General features: G+C 35.0%; 2 protein-coding genes across 4 annotated transcripts in view; both read right to left on the bottom strand.

Annotated features, from left to right (window-relative positions):
- Positions 1-2,063: 2,063 nt before the first annotated feature.
- On the bottom strand, positions 2,064-3,682 carry LOC117987525 (protein FAM234A-like). The gene has a single exon (XM_034974549.2). The coding sequence runs from the start codon at positions 3,539-3,541 to the stop codon at positions 2,210-2,212; it is 1,332 nt and encodes a 443-aa protein (XP_034830440.1). The 5' UTR covers positions 3,542-3,682; the 3' UTR covers positions 2,064-2,209.
- A 1,913-nt stretch (positions 3,683-5,595) lies between these two features.
- The window catches only part of LOC117987528 (suppressor of cytokine signaling 2-like), a 56,208-nt gene continuing 36,170 nt past the window's right edge, over positions 5,596-25,633 (bottom strand). Inside the window, exons 1-4 of one of the 3 annotated variants that reach the window (XM_069502707.1) lie at positions 20,572-20,614; positions 13,756-14,051; positions 13,041-13,186; positions 5,596-9,292 (exon numbers count right to left, since the gene is read on the bottom strand). In XM_069502707.1, coding sequence (XP_069358808.1) covers positions 8,965-9,292; positions 13,041-13,186; positions 13,756-14,051; positions 20,572-20,599 — 798 coding nt within the window. In that variant the 5' untranslated portion in view covers positions 20,600-20,614 and the 3' untranslated portion in view covers positions 5,596-8,964. Of the gene's footprint in view, positions 9,293-13,040; positions 13,187-13,755; positions 14,052-16,190; positions 16,861-20,571; positions 20,615-25,633 lie in introns of those variants that run through there. The other 2 variants (XM_034974553.2, XM_034974554.2) reach the window with 2 other exon arrangements.

Below are 25,633 nucleotides of genomic sequence, written 5' to 3'. Positions count from 1 at the left end.
AATATTATAATTTATAATCTCATTAAATTTGTAAATATTTTTTTAACAGAACAATCGACTTGTATAATAAAAAATTAATAACAGTTAAATAAACACTTGCTTAAGGTGTGGACACATTACTGTGCAACGTAATCTACCGCAACGATCAGCCAATCAGAATTGCTTCGAACATCAGCAAATCACATTGGACTGAAGAATGTCTCTGTAAGTTAATTATAGATTCACAAATAAGTTACAGACTGATCTCTTGAGTCGGTTCGTTTCACGAGTCACAGTACACATAGGGTAATATGCTTGCACCTTTACTGTATTCAGTATATACCAAGGTTGTTGCAGATGCCAATATTTTGACATCTGCGGATGCGGATGTCTGAATTATGCGAATGTTCCGCATTTGCGGATGCGGATGCGAATATCTGTAACACCTGTTGGGTACCATTGTACACTTTTTGATTGGTCAGCGAACGAAGATATCAACTAGCTATCTGGCCCCGCCCACTTTCTTTGCAGGTCGTTACTTTGTTGCAAATATGAATCCGCATCCGTAAAAGCTCCGTATTAATTGATGCGGATGCGAATATCCGTAACACCCAAGGTATACACATATAACATACATGTACATTATTGTAACATGGTATACATGTTACAACAATGATGAACTACTTTTCGAGATTCAATTTTTGATAATTAAATATATACATATACTTATCTTAGATTATTTATATTTATGATATCAACATTGAACACATAGATGAAACAATCTAATACTAACATTATTTAACAGACAAGTTATAAGGTTTTAAAAATGTTTTACGTACATTGATTAAATAGTCAATAGAATATAGTTAACATTACACACTTAACATTAATGATATTGAGGGGATATGGGTACAAAATAGCTTATGTACACTTATTGTGCATTTTAATGTTTTGTATACACATAATATATTTGATGACTAGACATGATTAATGTAGCTATAGTAGGTACCAATAAAGTTGAAGAGTGTGGAACTGAGGTTGTCAATAGCATGCATGGATAAATCTTGCATGTTATAAAAGGGTCAGCAAAAACAGTTGGAGTGGAGTCTTTCGATAACTAAACTAAACTCAACTTTATGTACTTCCAACATACAGACTTAATTTGTATATTTACTGAAAAGTTGTTATCAAGAAAACCATCAGACTCCCTTGAATTTGTTTGCACTGCAGAGTATGGGATAATTTCTTTGACGGTTTTTAAGATGAAATGTCAAAAAAGTTCCTCTTCAACTACATAATTATAATTGACAGTGCAAACAGATACTATACATTAATAGAAATCACGAGTTTTCAACATGTTTTTAAGTACAGTATGCGGCACAAAGTAATGTACATCAGTATTTAGAATGAAATTTTGGCTTTGTAGAGCGTTGCCATTGTCACTCGTACCTATATGACGTTTAGTCGGTCTCAATGTCAGAGACAACGCTCTACAAATCTGCCATCTCCTATAGGTTGATGTACATTACTTTCGGCCGCGTACTGTAAATTTTTCGTCAGTGCGAACACCCAGTAAAAAATAAGTAGCCAGACATTTCTATAGCTAAACAGGGACCACTATACTGATAAACGATAAGCTACATACAGCAAGTTTAGCAACATTTTGGCTTAAATTAACATTTATGAAGATAATGAATAAAAATTGTATACATTAATTATCAGTGATAAATAACTTTGGCAATTCCGATTCAAGTCTAATAACTCTCACAATTGAAGTCAAATGCCAATTGTCGTAAGGATTTGACTTCTTTGGTGTAACAGGTTCCGGTGGAAGAAACGTGCTATAATAGGATATAAGTTCGTGAGACTGGTCTCCATCCAAGTCGGCAATCATCAAAGACCGTTCTTGATAGTTCAAATCCGGCTGACATGTTGGTAAAGGTGCTAATGACTCGTCCGTACCTCTCACACATATCTGAACGATATCTGTTTGACTTACATTAACATGGACATATGTTTGTATGTTATCAAATGACACTAGAACAATCCTCTCAGATATATCATGGGCAGTGAAATTCGGATATTTGATGAAGGATGAAATAGAAGCAATATTTATCGTCGGTTGATAGTAAAAGATGTCATACATATTCTTCGGGCTCTGGTTCTGTATATTGTATTTCACTTCGTCAATTTTCAGTGCACCCTTGGCCAGGTGTGCACTGTTCCACTGTCATAATTTTAGAACGAAACCCCGAATAGAATTGGCAAAGGAAAATGAGCTAGGGCGCATAGCATATACATAGTCTGCTGTATACTCCCAACTGACGTTAGTTGTGCCATTTCTCTCGAGTAACAGTTTCAAATTAACTCTGCATGAGTTTGGACACTCTCCAAAGTTCTCCACGATAAGTTTTCCTGGACCATTTGTGAATATTTCCCTTGTGTTACCAATATTCTTCTTCAAACTCAAATTCATTCTCTTTGATACTGTGGACACGGGAGCGGAGTGGTTCACAGATGGATCTAACTTCAACAGCATCCTATAGAGATCATTTTTAGATATCTGCCGCACCGCCTCCGAAGTGCCATTCTTACAAATGTATGGTATGTCGTCAGATTCTGTTGTTAACAGTTTGACCGAGCTGCAGTCTAACGTCATAGGGTCACCGATGATGTTCCCTGTGGCTCCCGATATAATAAGCAATGAGTTGTGATTAGTATTCGGGTACACAGTCGCCACAGTGAGGAGGTCGTTAACTTTATCTTTATCCATATCTTTCATTATTATGGGAAAGTCTATGGCAGCAATGTTACTGAATATCTTCCCTTGTTTATGAATGTACCAATAATATGTACCAGATAATGGATTCAGAGCAGCTAACAAGCCTTCTGAACCTGATACTATGCAATCTTTCTGCTTATCTCTATTCACATCAATGAGGTGACAATTTATTTCTGTTGGAATCCTAGTCTCTCTCGTATACCACCCGACTTTACCAGTATTTCCCACAATCAGGAGCACTCCATTTACATTATCATTGCTATTTTTGTCCTCCTTCATGTGATTTCCGCGATATATGAATATAAGATTCTTTGTATCGGGTATCGCGCCGTCAACGATTTGAACAGCTCCAGATAGTTCGATTTCATTGTAAGGGACCTCCCAGTTAGTCGTTTTGTCTTGCCAATCGTTGTTGGCGGCACACCCGACTTCCGAGCAAGGAATGCCCCAGAGAAACATGATTACAGTAAATACGCACACAAATATTGACGCTATGAAGGCGCAACGTCGCGGAAAAGACATCTTTGTCGACACATCGGACTGTAAAAAACTTACGTTGTCCATCGTGCTTTCTACAGTTTTCTCGTTGTTGAAGTCATCCATGTCACTCATGCTATAATTCTTCGGCGACTGCAGCCCGCTATTATAATCCAAATTGTTACAACTGTCCGAACCCTTGATGTGAAGAGCATTTTCTAACTTGTGATCATCCTCGGATTCAGAATCTGATAGTATTTGCTTAAGGGGTGCATAATTACCGCCGTTACCATTTGCTGACATGACTTGGGCTGTATTATTTTATTTCACACATTACTTACATTTCTTTTAATTCAATTTTTAAGATAAAAATATAATCATCACATCACAAACGCATCACAATTAAATTAAAAATCCACAAAAAATCAATATCACAGAGTACCTACCTACTTTTTACATTGATCAATATCCTCACCACAGAGTGCATTGATTCCTCACTAATCTATAACCTGTAATGTATTTATTATCTATGTCACAGACGCTACGAGGACGCCACAGAGTACACTGTTACCATAAATAAAAGATGAGTTACTACAGTCGTCACGGCCAACATTGTGAGCATAGGTACCTATATTAAATCATTGTTCAAATCTGTCCCACAAAAATAAGACCTAAGGTCTAAGGAAAATAACTTTTTTTGGTATAATGATGGTTCAGGTTGCCATGAAATTTAAATTAAAACAATAATAATACTAGAACTATAACGTTAACTATATCTTTAAGAATTAGCAATGTGCAACTTTACCAAAGGTGCACTTTTTAAAACCGATAGACGCTGGCGTCCCAAGGTGCTGGAATAGGGTATTATATAAACAAGATAGTATTAGCATTAAGCAATCGAAAAATGGCTTTGCCTCTGAGCTATGCCTAGATGCCATGCCACCCTGTTGCCCCTGTTGGTAAATCTATGGTATGGTATCTTGTTAGGATTTAACCCGGCGGGAGGCGCTACCGGGTAAAAAATACCACAGACATATAAAATTACGTCATAACTTTTTTCTCATTTACTTACGAACATTGTTAGGCATAGATTAATATGCTTCCAGGTGAATAATAAGGACCACATTCTCCACGTGCACTTCAATTTGGGCTTTGCACTTGGACGCTATGGATGCATAAAGTGCGTATGGGTATTTTTTACCCAGTAGCGACTGTTTGTGTGATAAAAAAATTATAACTTTTTCTTCTTTCAAATTATTTTAATGGATCTTAAAGGGATTTTACATATTCAAATAAACTTTAGATCGAAAAGATTCTTGAAAATGAGGATAGCGACTAACAGAAAGAATCAGAAACAGACCATTTGAGCAGTATAGTCAACACGAAAGTGACTCCAAACAGGATGAAGATCTGTTACTTCCAATAGACACTGATTCACAGGATATCCCAGTCAGAAAAAAAGGATATAAAAGGTGATATGCCACTATCAAACTTTAGGCTTAGAAGATACATTGGTAGGAAAAATCTGACCCAATGGCAAATCGAGAAACCACCAAAAAGGCGGCGCATAATTATACATTTACCAGGGTCAGTTCGAGAATGCAAGGATTCTAGTACTGTTTCAGGTGGGCAGAAACTTTTATTTCTTGATAAATAGTATCTTTATAATCTTTAGTAGTAACTAACACATATATTATGAGTCTCAGGGTCAGATATTTCAGAAATCGTGATTGTAAAACCATCGACTTAGTGGAGACAACTATGCTCATGGAAAAAAATATAGAAAAACCATAACTGAGTGTATGTTATGTTCTAAAATGACGTATAGTAACCATACTGTACCTATATTATTCAAAAAATCAAGAAAAAGTAAAAGATACAATATAGAAGAATATAAAGTTTCAGAAGTCTCTAGTAGATAAGTGCCAAATTTTATGTTTGATTCAATGAGTCATTTATAGAAGAAGTTAGCAAGAAATATTGATTCTTTTTATTTTGCAAGTGAGATTATAGTGTGTACTTTTATAACTGAACCCATTTTAATAATATTTTAGACTAAAAAAATATTTTTGGTACAAAGTTCATAGATCTATGAAAAAATTGCCTGTTTTTAGTCGTTCAAGTTCATATGTAGGTACTATAAGAGACCAAATAAATACATAATCAAAAATTTATCGCATTTTCATTTCAATGTATATACATAATTACCGTATTTCCATTAGTATTTAAAAAATAATTCACCTAAACTATAATAATTGTGTGGGTATACTGTGGTATTTTTTACCCGGTAGCGACCGTTTGTGTCCTAAATAGTGGCGCGCCTCCCGCCGGGTTAATGAAACCAATAAAACAACAAATTAGACCGAAATTGTATATTTTTTTATATATAAATTACTTGCAGTTCTTTTCATACATTTAGTCTACAAACAAACTCTCTCTATTATGTCACTAGTTATTAGTGTTTAACTCCATAAGTTTGATGGCTTAACATTTTTATTAAGGTAAGTTCTATAAAGAAATAAAACAAACGCATACATTTGAGGCTGATCTTTTAAAATCTGGCTAAACTTGGTCAAATGATTGGTCAAGTTTTAAGTATTTTTCTCGAACAAAAACTATTGTGAAGCTTAAAATAATTCTAATTGAGATTATTGAAGGTAAATTATTAATTCTATATTAGTGAAAATCACTAGCCAAACCCCTAGACTACACTAGACAACCATTGAATGGTATACAATTTGCTAAATTAAGATTTTTCGCTACACTAAATTACAATTAGAAATAAATAGGTATAAACGAAAACGAACTACTTATATACTCAGCCTCAAAAATACTTCCGTTTTATTATGGTGCGTCCAGACTATATAACACCTGGTATTACAACAATAATGTTATATAACATGGACGCACCTATAAACAGTATACTGTGTTGTTAAGGGTCATCATACACACCTAATCTACCTTCCAATCTGAATTGAGGCTGGAATCTGGTTCAAGTAAATTGGACGGTAAACTGCAACGTGTATAGCCCCATAATATTGATGGCACATTTTGACATTACATCCATATTTTGATTCTACAGCCCAAATACAATATGATATTTTATCCACTATATACGAAAAGCGTTCTCCTACCAATTCGGTCGCACACAAATCTTTAAAAAATTCCGTCAGCAAGCATTATTTATTATGAAAGAATTTACATGTAAAAATAAACATGATATATATAAATATATTATATAAATAAACATGACTGATAAATAAAGAATTTACTCCATTGAACCCGTGTTTTAAAAGCCAAGTCACTATTGTTGCTGTATATAAAATAATAATTTGTGTACAACCAAATTAGCACCATCTTTTTTTCACAGGTTTTTTTTCACAGTACGACTATGGTAGAAAAACACTTGTTTCTTAATAATTTAGTTTCATGTTAAATAGAGCTTTAATTACCAAATGCGATTGAATACTTATAAGTATGTTTTGATTAAGAATTTTGAAAAGAGATTTAGAACTATTGAAGAAAACCTAATTATCAGGTCAAATATTTTATAACGATCTATCTAAAAACTAATTAAGGTTAATTGTTTTAATAAGTTACTATTCAAAACTGATATTTATTAATAAGATTCGTGTTCTATTGTAGTAATAACTCTTTAGATAGGAACAAAATAAAAATATAATATTGTGTAAGTAAGTTAAGCCTATTTATCTAAATTAATTGAGAAATAAATAAAATATAACTATATATACAAAAAATAGTGTGATGATTTTCTTAAATTAATAATGGACAAGATTAGGCATCTATGAAACAGCAAGACCCTGATTCACTGACGTGAAATTCGTAATACTTCTATGCACTTTGTTAAGTCACTTTGGATACCTCTGCGTCAAGTTTGACATCACTACATGCAGTTAGGAGTAAGATACAATTTGTATATTATTATAGTGAAAAGAGGCCCTGTTTAATTATAATAAAATAAACACGATTATTTCTCTCATAAATAAAATATGACGCCCCGGATTTACCTACTCTTGGAGTAAGTGAAAACTGAACCATTAATATGCAAGTGTGATCTTTCATCCTACACAGAGTAACATGTTATATAACACATGTTACAACTGAATTATAACTGAACCATTTTATATGGACCAGCTATTCAAAAGTAACAAGTGTATCCAGACTAATATGTTTCATTGCTGTTTTAGAAGAGTACACAAGTTATATAACATTCTTTACGTTTTATAGCATGTTACATATTAATCTGAATACACCTTTAAGTTAAGGGGCAACATTTTATTTGAATGAAGCCATGACTGTATTCTCTTTATATAATAATAATATGTAATTAATATGAATATTTTTATGTGATCCTGACGTTTACATTATATGCTTTAAGGAATTCAGTCTTGCATTAGCTTTCTAATACATCCCCCTTCTCTATATACAGACAGTGCAGTTACACTAAACCAAACGAAAAACATTTTACTAAATACCATATAGTTGAGTCCCATATTCAATACTTATAAATAATACATAGGTTATAATTTAACTATTATATTACAAAGTAAATGATTGTTAGTAACTTATTATAAAGGAGCCTGCCCTTTATACATATTAAACCTAGCATCCGGTACTAGTTTTTTAGCATTAAATAATATATAAAGTACATTATTTATTTGTACACATACACGTAAGGGTGCCTCCACACATTCGGGTATGCTTGACGAATGGTATGTGCGTGCTAGTTGCGACCAAACATTACTTTAGACCAGTATTCGTGGAATATAGCGGTGCGAAAATGTGTGAACCCACCCTAATGTGCATAGATACCTACCATGCCCAGCCTTAAAATTTTTGTATTTGCGGATGCATTCTTAGTTCATACATTGGTTACATAGAAGGCTTAATATTTCATCTAATACCCTAATATCTTCACTATGCGTCTTTACGCCTATATTCATGGAGACAGTGAGGCAGAAAAATTGACAGAACAGCACTGTCAAAATAAATAATGTCAACTGGAGTTTTCTAACATGGTCAGTGTCAATTGGGAAGTACAGTTTTTGCAATTCACGAAGGCGAGTCGCTCATGGTTGTGTTCAAGTCGTATCGGTATAAGGTTAGTACACTGAATGTGTACGTTTCTGAGCGCTTGCTCGCGACTAATTGATTCGACATGCACGCACACTTACGCAATGCCCGCTTATCCGACGTAACCACAAGTAAAGTCCACTCGCCTTCGTGAATTGCAAGAACCGTACTAAAATAAACCAATAACAGTTTCTAGGATTCACGAAGACGACTGAACTTTACTTGTGGTTACGTCGTTTACGCATTGCGTAAGTGTGCGTGCATTTCGGACCAATCAGTCGCAAGCAAGCGCTCGCAAAAGCACACATTCAGTGTACCTTACTTATACAGATACGACTTAAACACAAGTATGAGTCACTCGCCTTAGTGAAATGCAAAAAACCATAAAAGTTTAAAATAAGATTTTCAAATTAATTTTGAAAGAAAATATTGGATTTCGATGATTCAGAGTCAAATTTTGAGTAAATTGCAGTTGTCTAGTTATTTGTATGGATGGTCGAAGATTGAGATCAGTTTTCACTCTGGTCTCTGCAAATATTACAAGAACGCTGCTCTGATTCTGCCTCACTAAAACGCGATGGGTTCTAAGACACAATTGGGCTACATTAGCAACTAAAATACAGATCCTTATGTTAGATCGAGTACGGATATTCCCCGAGATAGTCTATAAGCGTTGAGGGTAAAGGCAGTAACCTGTGTTTTGGAGCGCACCACAGTTTGGGCGTTAGAGGGTTCGAATCCAAGGCTTTATGAACTGCTAGTCTCGCTGTATGGAGTAGGCTAGGCGGAGATTTTCTTAGTGGGATCTTGAGGAGCACGGGGGAGTGTGGGCAGCCCTCTCGGTCGACCCACACAGTGCCGGCCGGGCCGCGCTCACCCACCCGGGTGTAATGTTGTACCAACTCTACGACGCATCGGAATCGCGGCATATACCTTGCGAGGGGACGGTCACAGTCTAACCTGTAAAGATAGAAAAAGAATTGGATATTTTACTACTCTTGAATTTGATAAATATTAATACTTTATTATAAACTAGGATGAAAATAATGACGTACGCTGAAAAAAATATTAAAATTCAACAAAGATTTACAAAGTTACAGGCATTTTCATTTTGGAGTGGGGGGGTCTTCCATCCCTTTCTCGCAAGACGAAAATTTGTATGAAACCGCACGAAGCTACTATGGCGTTTGTCAAAATGACGTCATAATTCTATATTGCTATCTCTGTCTAATCAGAAATATTTAAATGCTCATGACTTTTTTATTATTTGATCGATTTAATTAGTTTTTCAGTTTACGTCATTATTTTTATCCTAGTTTATAATAAAGTAATAAAAAAATTACGAGTCAAATACCCAATTGTTACATTTTTGTCTATAAAATTTATTATTCAATTTATTAAATCTTAGGCTGAGATCCAAGACTTAAGACACGGTTAAAAAGGAGACAGTGTTATATAGCTGGCATAAATCTGTCTCGTTTTAACAGTGACTTAAAGCACGCTCTATAGATACGCCTTGGAACATACAACCGAGCATGATTCCTAAAAAGAAGTCGCGGGAATAAGCTAGTCAGTACAGTAATAATAAAAAGATAATAAAAAGAATACCCGGCTGAGTTTGTTGTGGGCTCTTCTCAGACCTGGGCGCGTTTGGAACCCTCGTAGCTTTAGTTTTAAGTTTGCGTTATAATTATCACCACTATATTATCTTACAAATCTAACACTATACCAGACAATCAATAAGAGTAATTTATTACCTATTTTGAATAAATCATTTGACTTTGACTTTGACTTTGAGTAACTTGAAACTGTGTGGTTTTACCACACGAGTAGATATATAGACCAGAGGGGAAGCTTCATACTAGCGGCTGGCTGTAGGTTCACTCACTTTAGCGCAGCTCACGCACACCACGACGTGTCACGGCCGCTCCGTTTGCCGCCAAACTGGGCGCACGGAGCGTCCGTGGCACGTCGTGGTGTGCGTGAGCTAGTGTGAAGCTTCCCCACTGGTCTATAATATCTACTCGTGTGGTTTTACTACACCGAGTAAAATACTAGGTACACATAATAATAGCAGAGCAGAAAAACAGTAGTACCAGGAAGAACAGTGACACACCTCCATTCCTTTTCATTTTGAATAATAAATAAAGTACATCGCATTACTCAATATAATACGTAACTTTATTTTATAAACAATCAATTCTCGGGAGCCCTACCCAGCAGTATTTTTGTTTACTTCCAAGGGATTTCAGTGACTAATGCTTTGCTATATTTAATAACTAACTTATGCTCGTGACTTCGTCCGCATGGACGTTTCAAACCCCTATTTCACCCCCTTAGGGGTTGAATTTTCAAAAATCCTTTCTTAGCGGATGCCTACGTCATAATAGCTATATGAAAGCCAAATTTCAGCCCGATCCGTCCAGTAGTTTGATCTGTGCGTTGATATATCAGTCAGTCACCTTTTCCTTTTATATATTTAGATTTTGCAAAAGCGTTTATTGGGAAATACGCAAATAATGGTTTTCTTGTTTGCTAAATCCATACTATTATTATAAATGTGAAAGTAGGTCTGTCTGCTAGCTTTTCACAACCCATCCGTTTAACCGAAATTGATCGGCACAAAGATAGTTTGCAGCCTCGGGTTAATTAGTTAAAAAACTATGTGTATACTCTTAGAAATTAAAGTAGTAGCGAAAATAAATTGGAAGGCGCCAAGATCGTTTATCATTGCTCGTATTATTACTGATAAGATAGACGAATAGAAATATAACCGAACAATAGATAACAGGTGATAACAAACGATGTAACATTGAAATAAAAAACCTAAGATTCACTCATACCTATGTGACGTTTAGTCAGTCTCAACAACAGAGACAACTCTACAAAACCGCTATCTCTTTCTAAAGGTCGTAATACATTATTTACTACCGTGTACTGTATTCTACTGTATTCAACTGTGATAGCCTAGTGGTTAGGACGTCCGCCTTCTAATCTGAGGTCGGGGGTTCGATCCCGGGCACGCACACCTAACTTTTCGGAGTTATGTGCGTTTTAAGTAATTAAATATCACTTGCTTTAACGGTAAAGGGAAACATCGTGAGGAAACGTGCATGCCTGAGAGTTCTCCATAATGTTCTCAAAGGTGTGTGAAGTCTACCAATCCGCACATGGCCAGCGTGGTAGACTATGGCCAAACCCCTTCTCACTCTGAGAAAAGACCAGTGCTCTGTAGTGAGCCGGCTACGGGTTGATCATGATGATGATAATGATGACTGTATTTTGTATATTCCTAAATTTTTTAAACTAAAACTTAAAATTATCTACTAAGTATGCAAATTATTTTAATGTAAGCGATAATTCTATTTGAACAAACTGCTTTCAGATTCCAATAATAAGGCCTTGTGAATATTCAAACAGTTAGCGGGAAATGAACGGCTAAATATAAGAAAACTAGCTGATGCCCGCGACTTTGTCCGCGCGGAAATAAAAAGTAGCCCATGTCACTCTCCAGGTCTTTATCTATACCCATGCAAAAAATCACATTAATCCGTTGTACCGTTGCGACGTGATTGAAGGACAAACCAATAAACCGACAAATAAACACACTTTCGCATTTATAATAAAGGTACTGAGGTACCTACTGATTTACATTTTTAAATAATTCAATGGTATTGATTAGATTATTACTAGTTATTATTTACTATCACTACAAAATCTGTAATTCCATAGAACTGACGGTTGACTAATAAGACTTTCTTGGTACTAGTACTGAATGAGTAAAATAACTAATTTATTAATGAAGTATTATTATCGTAAATACATATTATATTATGTACTAAAAGCATGTTCTTGCGTATCTATATACGTATCGTATCTATATACGATAACACGAGTATCCATCAACTATACTATAACTATAGATATTATAACTACAGATAATAATGTGCACTTAATGTACCTAAATATAAAACTTATCAGTGTTGTTTTTTTTTCTATTCAGATACAAGTTAGCCCTTGATTGCAATCTCACCTGGTGGTAAGTGATGATGCAGTCTAATTTGGAGCGGGCTAACCTGGAAGGGGTACTTATGGCAGTAAACCCATGCCCCTTTGGTTTCTACATTGTTTTTAAATATATATTTTTTTGTTTTTTCTTGTGCTATAAGACCTACCTACCTAACAAATTTCATAATTCTAGATCAACGGGAAGTACCCTATAGGTTTCCTTGACAGACACGACGGACAGAGGGATCCTATAAGAGTTACTTTTTTCCTTTTGAGGTACGGGGAACCCTAAAATTACCATACTTTTGTTAAAATCTCAAATCAGCCTTTTAAAACCATACTGGCTTCCCACAAAAACTTTAAGAATAATAAAACATAAAATTAGCCCATATAAACGCATGTTTTAATATTAGTTAAACCTTGTTTAAGCTTTTGTGGTGAGACCAATAATTCAATGTGCTTTTACCACTGGAGTAATAAATCAACAGTTGGGTTAGAAGTTCTAGCCTCAATAGCTCAACGGTTTAAGTTGCGGACTGAAATTCGAAAGGTTGCCAGTTCAAACCCCACCCGTTGCACTATTGTCGTTCCTACTCTTGGCACAAGCTTCACGCTTAATTGGAGAGGAAAGGGGAATGTTAGTCAAGGGCCATGGCTAATATTCTTAAAAAAAAACAAGCATAGATAACTAAGTCCTCACCTAAAGAAGCCCTGTTCATAGTGTAATCTGACAGACGTGGGGCCCTTCTCCGTCTGCACCGACAGTGAGAATATAAAGTTTCTGTCACCGGAGTCTCGTATCACAAAGGCTCCCACACTCGCGTCTTTAAGTAAACTTCGTGCTCCCTGAAAAGAGGACATAAATATAAGGAAAATGGTACTGATTCTGTGCACACCTAAATTTTAGAGTATTCGCATCCTCTTCTTACTAATGCATTTAGAAAAGGACAGAAAGGACAGATACAGTTTCAGTTTTAAATTTAATTTAGAGCTGTCAAATCTCGTGACTTTAGCTGCCACTCGCAAGCCTATTTTTTAATCGGTTCTCAATTCGGCCGGTTTTTTTTTAATTTGTAGCGTGCACTAAAATTTAGAGTCTTTAAATGTAAAATTCATGTTCTGTCCCTTTTTAGCAATATTAAAAAGAAAAGATGCAGATAGTCCAAATTTCAAGACGACAAGAGAATCAGCGCCAATGTATACAACATTGTGTTTATCTATTTTTATTATTTTGAACCCTCAAAAGAACAAAAGTACCATGTCCAGGGCCACTGAATCTTATAAGATCTATAGTCGACAAGACTTAAGGGTGTTTAGACAAATCAACAGTTGGGTTAGAAGTATAGATATTAGATAGATCCTTGGCCTCCATTAACTTAACTCTACAATATTAAGAAAGTAATTAGTACACAAACCTGCCAATCCAGGTTCCCATAGTACCACCCTGATAGCCTCAATGCTCTGAGCGTATCCGCTAACCTCCTCAGTTCATCATTATAAGGTGATGGTATTAAAGGTGATGCTGGTGAAGCGTAGGGCGAATGAGGCAAGTACGTCGGCTGGAGGGTGAACGGGGGTGTCACGGGCGTCACAGACTGTGTATGCGCCTTCGCACAGGCCAATGACACTCTGAGTTCATGCCTGCAGTTGGGGCAGCAAGCGACTCCTGAAGACCAGTTGTTGAGAGGTGCACCCACTTCCAAACACGCATCTGTAAAGATGGAAACATAATATTAGATTCAATGGTTGGGTAACTTTTTAGGGTTCCATACCTCAAAAGGAAAACGGAACCCTTATCACTTTGTTGTCTGTCTGTCGGTCTGTCAAGAAACCTACAAGGGGTACCCTGTAGATTTCCTGTTGATCTAGAATCATGAAATTTGGCAGGAAGGTGGGTCTTATAGCTGGCATTAGGGGAAAAATCTGAAAACCGTGAATTTATGGTTACATCACACAAAAAAAATTAATTTGTGGTCATAAACTAATAATTAGTATTTTCAATTTTCGAAGTAAGATAACTATACCTATCAAGTGGGGTATCATATGAAAGGTCTTCACCTGTGCATTATAAAACAGATTTTTATGTATCATAGTTTTTGAATTATCCTGCAAAATGACGAAAAAATACGACTGTAGTACGGAACCCTCATTGCACGAGCCTGACTCGCACTTGGCCGGTTATTTTTATTCAGATACAAGTTAGCTCTTGACTGTAATATCACCTGGTGGTAAGCAATGATACATTTTATGAAGCAGGCTAACCTGGAATGGGTATGGCAGTTTTTATTAAACCCATACCCCTTTGGTTTAATAGAATTAGTATGAAAAAGATCGATAATTGTTTTGTCGTACACACAAACTAAATTAAAATGATAGGTCTAAATGTACTGCTTTTCCTTTCATAATGCTTCCTGTGGAAAAGGATAGCACTAGATAAAGACTTGTCAATTTAGTTTAAAGATTGTTTTACAATAGAATTAGTCAAATCATACAGTTTAGAAAAATTCTTTTAATTAGTTAAAAAGAAGTTTAAAAGTTGTTATAGTGAACCAACTTCACTTTTAGGATTGCAAACTAGATAGGTAACATTCCATTGCTGGTAATTAATAGTTATATAAAAATGGCGCTGATTCTGAATATAACAAAATTTTAAAGTATTCCGCTTCTTATAATGTAATAATATGAAAAGGACAGCCACAGTTTGACAGTTTTAAATTTAATTTAGAGCGATCAAACCTCGTGACTTTAGCTGCCAGTCACGAGCTTACTGTTTAAATTTGTAGCATGCACTAAAATTTAGTCTTCAAATGTAAAATTCACAATATTCTGTCCCTTTTTAGCAACATTAAAAGGAAAAAGATGCTCTAAATTTAGTTTAGAGAAAGACAACAGAATCGGCGCCAATGTCTGATGATTAATGTTAATGATATTAAGTATCTCATTTAAATGTTCAACACATAGTTTCAATACCAAACACCACCAACTATTAGCAAAGATTAATCAGAATATTTAGTACAAATACTTGGGATAATATATTAGACAAAGGACCCCAGATGGGTGCGAAACTAGTCGGGCTAACATCGACTAAATATGTGAGTATAGCTGTTGAGAGATATTTTATACAATGGAAAACACTCACGATACTTTAAATGATAATATATTATTGTGTACATTATTAAAAAAATCCATTCAACGAAAACTCTCTAAAACGGTAACTTTATTTTAGTTTTATATTATGGCCCTGGATTTTTTAAGACAGGTTTACTTTTACTCACTTTAATAAAACTGTTCATCAATATTCTCTTTGAAAAGGAGAAAGAAAATGGTTTGTCTCTTAGAGTTGCAGTATATTTGATCTAATTATAATAACTAGTATACTGTCTAAATTATTTACTTGTAAAGAATGTGATAAAAACGTATTTAACTTAACATTTTATTCTAAAACTGACAAAAATTATTAAAGATAATGATAATTTGCATGGACTTATCAATTAATCCAGGTCTAGGAGTACACTACAGAATACCAGAAATTATTTATATTATATATAACAAAAACTATCCCTGATTCGTCAAAAGTGTCTTTGAAAAATTTAACTTTAAAAACCTGAATAGAGTATTTAACATTGTTTCAGTGATATTACAAAGACATTTGCCTACAATGTAGTTTATGTGTTGATACCGAATAATTGATAGAACCAAAATAGAATATTGGCTTTATTCAACAAAATAGTAGTACTTACATACATGCATACAGACATATTAATATTTTGAATGAATAATATGCATCGTCTATAAGTTGAAAACCTTATTAATATTAAATATATAAGGTCATATCATGTCTAGAACTCACTTGGCGTTGGTGGTAACCTTGTTGCTATCGTCATGTTTAGAGGAGACAGCTTTGTTTCCCGTCTCTCAATCAAGCACATTTGGCGATCACTTTTCGGTGGACTATTACGTGTACCACCCGCCTTTTCCCCGGAGGCCACGGTTTGAGAGCTTCACCAAAGCAGCAACGCACGCAAATTCCAACTTAATGACGAACATACAACATTCTATAGTATTTATCACTTTAACGCATACACAAATCCTTTATAGCAATCCAGATAATTCACTGCGAAATAACTAAAAATCCAAATAGTTAGGTTTGGAAAATTCACAAATTCCTTTTCCACTCAACACAAAATGTCAAAAAATACAATCCAAATAACGCGTCCGTGGCAGCCATTCAAACTTTTATGTACTAGTGTTGGTACACTTTCACAATACCAGAGATAATAGTTTTAGTTTATCGTAAGGTAATATTAACTCCACTAAAATAACGTAAAACAAATCGACGGAAAATTACTATAACATTTAAAACGACCATCGATCACACCCATGCGGTACGCTGTGTCCACTGACCAGAAACGATTTGATGAATACGAACGACCAAACGAGACACAAGTCGAGCACGAAAAGTGGGGAGTTGTAATGGAGGACGTTTCGCGTTGCTCTTGCCAAGCGACAACCGACTCAACCGAGTGATACGAAACTCGAACGTTCACTACTTCCGAGAATTCATTCACCAACCAACAACAATAATAATTATTATCCAGTTATCTAGTCGTTCGTTAGCTATCTTCATTGCATTGTTTTATTTGTAGGTACGAAGCGCACGATTCTGCGTAATATTACATTCATATCTATTCTACTCAATTCATTCTACTAAATAATGAATAATAGGAATAGCAAAAAGGAGAAAATTAAAAGTTTGGACTAATCATAAGAAACATTAATTTTAATAGGTGTATTGTTTACATTTATTAGTGTATTATTTGTAAACATGTTTAAGTCTTTGAAGCTAGATACCTACTGTAGGTAGTAAATCTCGACTCTAGTATCATAAGGTCGGATGTGTACCTCCGACCAAACTCACTTTTTTACATAAAGGTAATGAGCATTTCGGGCTCTTTCTGCCAAGCTGACACCAGTATTTCTATCTCTTTTCGTTGCAAAGATAAATACATGCATAATGTCGTATCTGAACACATTCTAAAAATTTGGAGAACCATAATTATATTTTTTGACTTGCGTATGTATGCACCAAAGCAATGGAGAAAAATGATAGATGTATTTTGAGTTCGACCATTATGCTACGAAATAAGTTTATTTGTAATACTAGCTGGTACTGCAGTTACGCACTTCTGCTTCTAAAATATGTAATAATTTAGTTAGGTAAAATCACAACAGATGTTATGCTTCGAATTTTTTGTATTAATATTTGGACTGTGAATCATTTAAGACTTTTTGCCTTGTAATATAAATGATTTTGCAATAAAATTCATGGAAGTAAGTTGAAATAAAGCTTTTTGTTTGTGACTACATTAAAGTTGATGTGATTAATAGGTAAGAGATCCATCCTATTTCACCAAAATTTTGGACTAAACTGCGGGAAAAAAGTAAAGAGCCAGAATAAAGCTGAAGACATTTTGAAAATATAGACTAGAAAATCTTTTAGGACCACGAAAATCACAGCATGGAAATCTAAACATATATTATAATAATACCCCACTAAGCAAAAAACCGTGCATTTATGGTGTTTTTTATGATTCATAGTGCAAATCATCAGTTCAAAAATTTATTGCCCTAGTTTTTAAGGTAGCCTTAAAAAATTAGAGTACCTAATCAATTTTTTTCTTCGTTACCCGTCTTATAATCGACCGAATTTGATATTAATCGAGAGCAGAAATTATAAGGCACCTACAATATGTGATGATAGTGATTCTAACGAAACACACCTAATTATAGGAAGCTTTAGATTATGTTAATTTAAATATAAATGTAGTATAAATTAATTTATTAATTAAACAACTAATAAAAGTGAAAGTAAAAAAATAAAAAAACTTAACTAAAACACGAAAGAAACAGTTTAAAAAAGTATCTGTTAAAAAGAACAGTCGAAACCGAAGCAATGGAGTTTTCAAGAAAGCAGAAAGTATTTTTTTATTACAAAAGTGGCAATGCCGGATTTGACTAACAGTAAATCCTTATACCTGCGTAGTTTCTGCACCTTAAAAACGATTCATGATGCTACCAGCAGTGTTGCTACTTTAATGTGGTCTGAAAACATCAGCTGCAGCGGAAGGAATAAAACAGTATCTTGTCTTATTTCATTAATCTACTAGAGAAGAAACAAAGTATTCTCGAAATTGTTGAAGAATTGACTTTGTGGTCTGATAATTGTGTCGGTCTTATGACCGACACAATTATCAGACCACAAAATCGGAGCATGATAATCGTTATGGCTTACTTATGATTGTTATAAGGATTACCACACTAAAAGGTGATAAATCACAAGCTTCATGCTAAAATGCAACATGTACCTACGTGGAGTAAGATGTAATCCATGCACAAATAGAAAAAAAGGGAACAGCTGAAAACAATGCAGATTACTAAACTAAGAGATTGGTCACAGTTTACAAGAACATGCGAAGGAACAAAACTTTTTGATAAGTTTGATTTGGCACTACAACATATTTTTAAAGACCACATCCCTTTACAAAGGTGATATATCAGGACCGTTTGTTATATCAAAAAAAAATAAGAACGGCGGGGATTTTCAGAATTCTGGCTACAACTAACGCAATAATGTTGGGTGTTATTAATTTAAAAAGATTTTTTTGTATTTCATTAGTATGTTATAGGTACATATAAACTTAAAATTCTTCCCCGCTTTCGCCCAATATACGACATAATGAGAAACCATTATCCACTGTAAAATATAACCAACTTTTGCAGTAGGTACCTGTTGACCTCCATTCTTACTTTACGTACCTAATCATTATAAGGAAAATCAGGCTATGTTGGCATGTTTTAGATTTCTATATTGATGTAACCGTCATGTATGCAATTCCACAAAAAATGTTTGGCCCACTGTAGGTTTCTAATTACTTTGTAATTTTTTTTTCCAATTTTTGGCCGTTGTTTTTAATTAATGGGCTTTATTTGTGAATTTGTTAATGTTATTTTCATTCATTCAGAAGTCACAAGGTTTACACGGATGCAATGGTCAGACTATCGGGCGAATGCAATTATTATGTTTCAGATCTAACTAATCAGTTTCAGAAAAATCAGATAGGTACATTGTTGCTATCTCACAAAACTCCTAAATGATTTTTGTGAGATAACTACTGTGATCTTTTGTCCGAATATTACTTATGTATAATCAGTTAAGACGTATTATGAAATATTAAGTAATAGATCCGACTTTTATTTCAAATTTGTAATAGTAAAAATTGCAGCCATAAAGTCGGTTTACAACTTATGCACACAATTTTTTAGCACAGTTACGAATATTACCAGCATAAAGTCGCATATCGTCCATTTTGATGAAATTGTGAGTTTATATTTTATTTATTAATGATAAAGTATTTCTAGTAATGGTTAATGATAGGTACAGTTAAGTGTTAAATATTACAAAAACAACTGAAATTGTATCTCTAGTAGTTTAGAAATTATGACCCGATTTCCCTAGCATTTTTGTTTTGGCTCTCCTGAAAAGTAGCAAAAATCCACATCCGACCTTATGATACTAGAGTCGAGAAATACTCTTGGAGTAAATGTATTCTGTGAGTAAAGATGTGTATAGTTAGGTGATATTTTTTTAATTTAAATCATTATCGAGACACATAACCATCGCAAAACAGTTAGTTACTTACTTACCAAATTACTGAGGCAAAATAAAACGTTTTAATAAAAGTAGAGTTTACAAAAAAGAGCCGCTCCGACCGAAGAACGTAAATTAATGCGTGACCTGGTTACTGAGTTCACTCCCTTAAGTATCGGGTGGTGCGTGCACCTCTAGGCACGAATAATAAAATTATTCTATGAAACGCTGCATGTAATTTTTATGATTTCTATGATAATCATTTAACATGTAAAAAAGTACACTTAGGTAACATCGAGTTTTAATTAATTTAATCTACTGGTTTAGCTGGTTACCTTTACATATTATTTAGGTATTTTGAAAGTTTTATTGCCGTTACATCACGTGTATTTTGAAAGTTTTATTGCCGTTACATTAGGTGCAAAATTTTCCAAAAAAAATAATCACTAAATAAACCTAATTTTTTTTTGTTAGTACACAGAACAAATAGGCAGGTGTTCGATTCGCATTCGAAATTCAAACGTGCTATAGAGAGCGAGTTCCTTGTAGCGTGATTATATTTGGCGTTCTCGGAATCCCCTACCTGCGTTGCTTTCACAGCCATGAGCCATCTGCCGCTTGCGCAGTCGCACACATTTGATACACAGCTGCTCGATCTTCACAAAGATTTATAATTATTATTATTACATTTTATCCTCTCAGTACAAAAAGGGAACACATTCTGTTCACATGTCAATATAATACTATGATAATCTTTCATCATTTAAACTAAGTACATTCGTCACTAGCAGCTGCCGCTGTCGCATTTTCAGTAATTTTTCTTTCTACAAATAATCTCAAAGTACCTACCATTAGTTAGATATTATTATTTTTAAGAACTTACTGACCTTACTGTACCTCTATTATACTATATATAGCTCAATTACCACTGACTGACTCATTGACATAATTGTTCTCCTAGAAAGAGACAGAAAATGATATAATAATGTATGGGAGATATGTTCAGGAGTGGGATTCGAGTATGGAAAAATTATGACATTTCAGAAAAACAAGATGGCGGCCGACCTGACTTTTGTAACTTTTTTGTTTTCCAACCGATTTTGTTACAACTTGCAACTATTGAAGATATTAGCAAACGATTTTCAGACAAAGTGTAAAAAATTGAAAAAACAAGATGGCCGCCGAGATTTTCAAAAAAATTTCTCCTGTAAAATTTTGTATGAAACTTTTTTTTTTCACTTATGGTTTCATATAGAAGACAAAGATTTCTTTAGGGCAACATATGGAGGGAGCTGATGATTGAGGATTTCGGAGACGGGTGAAGGGCACGCTTAAGGTATTGAAGATAGGTGGGAGGTGCTCGACCAAATGTCATTCGAAACCTCATCCAATTGCCAAAAATTTGGAAAAAAATTCAAAATTCCGAAAAAAAGATGGCCGCCATACAAATTACATCGGCGTCCATCTCGGAGGGTATGAAAGATGGAAGAGTGGTTTCTTAGCAAGAGATGATCAGGGTCCGAAGGTCTACTCGATGGATAAAAAAAAATTCAAAATGGCGGAATTTATTTTTTCATACAAAATTTTTTATTATTCAAAATGGCGATTATAGACCTCGAGAGCTGCTTTAGCAGCTCGAGCAGCGAGCAAAATACTAGTTAATTATAAAACTGACATTTGAATTACTTAATAAACTAAGTAACTAGTTATTGATATTATAGCTGTTCATTTTAAAGTACGATAATAATGTAGAACCATAGTAGAGTATAATGTAATTAGGTAATGTACCAGATCCGATTGACATTATAGATTGTAACAAGAACAACAGACACACGTCACTATTTTTGATAGTGCACTCTTTGGATGGTTCACTCAGACATAGGTGATAGGCACAGGTGATAAGGTCATTAGGGGTCAGTGGCAGAGTTAAGTAGTGACCTAGATATTTACTATTTAGTTAGTGGTTTGAAATTAAAGAATTTAATTTTTATTAATTACCTAGGGAGGTACCTAGGATTTTTTAATTTACCAAGGATTGTAGAAAGTGATGTAGGTACCTACTTACCTTGATTTTAAGCTTATTTCGTGGTTTGACGACATGTTTTGTTCTTTTCGCTGGAACTCCACGAGCTGTCGAATTTTACGGACATAAAGCATAGGTACAGTGTTAGAACAGTCATAGTTATCGACACGTGGATTACCCATCTGCGGGGTGGTTTGCTAACTCAGTATCTAACACTGAATGATAGCCACCGAGCTCATTTGACATTAGTTGGTTCTACATTGCTGTGTCATTATGTGATAGGAAAATACTTTTTCGTAGAAAACCGTCAATGGATTAAAAATAAATGTCAAGTGGGCTCACTATCATTCAATGTTAGACTCTTAGCATAGCCTATATAGCCTATTTATTCCGTTCATCGAGCTTTTTTAACAGATAAAAACCAGCCAAGTGCGAGTCAGACTCGCGCACTGAGGGTTCCGTACTACAGTCGTATTTCTTCGACATTATGCACGATAAATCAAAAACTATTATGCATAAAAATAAATAAAAATCTGTTTTAGAATGTGCAGGTAAAGCCATAATATGATACTCCACTAGATATAGTAATCCTACCTTGAAAGTTGAAAATACTATAATCATTTTTTCATGAACACATTTAATTTTTTTTTTTGATATGTAACCACAAAATCACGATTTTCAGATTTTTCCCCTAATGTCTGCTATAAAACCTACCTACCTGCCAAATTTCACGGTACGGAAACCTAAAAAACAACACGAAGCACGTTCTCTTAAACGTGCTTCGTGTTTTTGACTCTTGTCAAAGTATTCGAGGTGTGGAAACTCATAAGATAGAACTTACAAGTCTCAAGCTTTCACAACATTTAAATTCACGTGAATTTCACCAACTTCCTTTGCGCCGGAGTCCGGACTAACACTATGTCCACATATTTAGGAGGTCACCTCGGTTCACAGAACTCGAGTCTCGACACACTCCGATTTCAATTTCTCAGAGCATACCGTTGTTCTTGGTAGCTGCCGCCTGCCTCTTTATTTAACCGAGAGAGTTGACGATGAGTATACACTACAACATTCTGGGAAGCCATTCCGATAATGGTTTCTAAGTCCGCATCGAGAGGCGACTGGCGAGACGGATCTACGTAGGTACACTGCAGCTTTTGTTCTATAGAGCCTCAATAGCTCAACGGGTAAAGGAGTGGACTGAAAAACGGTTCATACCCCGGCCGTTGCACTATTTTCGTACCTACTCCTAGCACAAGCTTGGCGCTTAGTTGGAGAGGAAAGGGGAGTATTAGTCATTTAATATGGCTAATATTCTTTAAAAAAAAAAAAAAAAAAACTTAGCGAAGTTACAAAGGTGGTAGAAAAAAAAATTGTCATGCAGATTGCAGATAGCTATTTATGACGTAGACATCCGATAAGAAAGGATATTTGAAAATTCGGCCCCTAACGGCTTTTGCGCACACATCCGATCCGAATCCGTGAAAATACGTTCCTTTTTGTTTTGTATGGTAGCTTATGACATATTATTATGTCGTAGATAATCCGCAAATAAAGCCGCAAGGGGGTAAAATAGGGGTTTGAAATTTGTGTAGTCCACGCGGACGAAGTCGCGGGCATAAGCTAATAGTCTGATAAAATTATTAAAATAGTAGGCTAAAATAGTAGTACATTTTGTCCCGGAAAATAAAGAGTGCCAGCGGGATATTTAAAAATCTAAATCCACGTGGACGAAGTCGCGGGTATCATCTAGTAATAAATAATAATATCCCATTTGGATTTGGATTGGTACGTATATTTTCATCTTACACTACTTGTCTGGTGGTAGGCTTCGGCCGTGGCTACCACCCTACCGACAAAGCCGTGCCGCCAAGCGATTTAGCGTTCGGATACGATGCCGTGTAGAAACCAAAGAGGCATGGGTTTAATAACTGACATACCCTTTCCAGGTTAGCCCGTTTCCATCTTAGGCTGCATCATCACTTACCACTAGGTGAGATGGCATTCAAGGGCTTACTTGTATAATAAAAAAATAAAAAAAATAAAAAATACATCTTCATCCAGAGCACAGTTTAAAAACTCTATCGACTAAATAAAGATAAATTCAATTCAATTCAATTCAAATTTCTTTATTGCGAATATGGGTAAACAGTGGAGATATTATAAAAACAAAAAGGTACAGCCAATACACTGATGCCTATAACACGAGTGTACAACTTATTTTAGGCATCGGTGGCTTAACCTAATTTTGGTTCTAATTTTGGTGAAACAAAATGATTTATTTATTATTTAATGAAAGCCCATATAAGGTAGGATTTTATGAATCACGTGCCATGGATTTAATATAAAAGCCTTTATATTGTGCAGTGTCGGAGTGTCCGTGTGCGAAGGTTTCGTGCCATAATGAGGTATTCTAGGAAGACATGGCAGTAACACGACAAGGTGCTTGAACCGCTCGCTGGTCGCCGCGGCCGGTCGGTAAATACAAATAAACACACACACACCTTTTGTAGCGACTTGATATTAATTGCAATAAAGAAATTTGTATTTGTATTTGTATTTGTAATTGTGTAATTACTGTTCGGTGTAATTATGAGATTGATTATTCATTACTAGCTGATGCCCGCGACTTCGTCCGCGTGGATTTAGGTTTTTTTAAAATCCCGTGGGAACTCTTTAATTTTCCGGGATAAAAAAGTAGCCTATGTCCTTCCCCGGGATGTAAGCTACTTCTGTATTAAATTTCATCAAAATCGGTTAAATCGTTGAGCCGTGAAAAGCTAGCAGACATACAGACAGACAGACACACTTTCGCATTTATAATATTAGTATGGATTTATGATGTCATGAATAAAGTGTCATACATTTCTATGTAGGGACGATCGATTGTGAAGGATTATGAATCGAAAGGCTGAAATCTTGTGAAAAGATAGGTAAGTAACTAGTGTTCATCGTGGTTCATAGTCACAATGAACAAACGACTGCAAAAAATCGGGGGGGGGGGGAAATTATCAGGCAAATGGGTAAATTTTGATCTAAGACCTTTTGGCAGACTGAGTAAGCATACCCCAGTGTGGGGTAAAACCTCGCAACAAAAAAAACATAGATAAACATACTTAACATAACTCCGAAATATTATGAGTTATTATGACCTACCTATATAAAGCTGAAATTCTATACTATTTGTGCTAATTTTGTTTAATGTTGATATATTTGACATATTCAGCCAATAATCCAATAAAATAATCACCACTTCCCAGAAATAACTGTTGCAATTAACTAATTTATATATTTTTCCTAACAAATCGCGGTTAGGAAATTTATTTAGGCAAGTAGTAAATTAGTATGAGTATCGTATTATAAGTAGTTATATCAAAAGTCGTATTTTAAATCATCATCATCATCATGATCAACCCATAACCGGCTCACTACAGAGCACGGGTCTCCTCTCAGAGTGAGAAGGGTTTTGGCCATAGTCTACCACGCTGGCCAAGTGCGGATTGGCAGACTTCACACACCTTTGAGAACATTATGGAGAACTCTCAGGCGTGCAGGTTTCCTCACGATGTTTTCCTTCACCGTTAAAGCACATAACTCCGAAAAGTTAGAGGTGCGTGCCCGG

Source organism: Maniola hyperantus, chromosome 13 (genome assembly GCF_902806685.2).
Source record: "Maniola hyperantus chromosome 13, iAphHyp1.2, whole genome shotgun sequence".
Lineage (NCBI taxonomy): Eukaryota > Metazoa > Arthropoda > Insecta > Lepidoptera > Nymphalidae > Maniola > Maniola hyperantus.
Note: the sequence above shows the minus strand (reverse complement) of the source record. Positions and strands in the feature narration are given on the sequence as shown.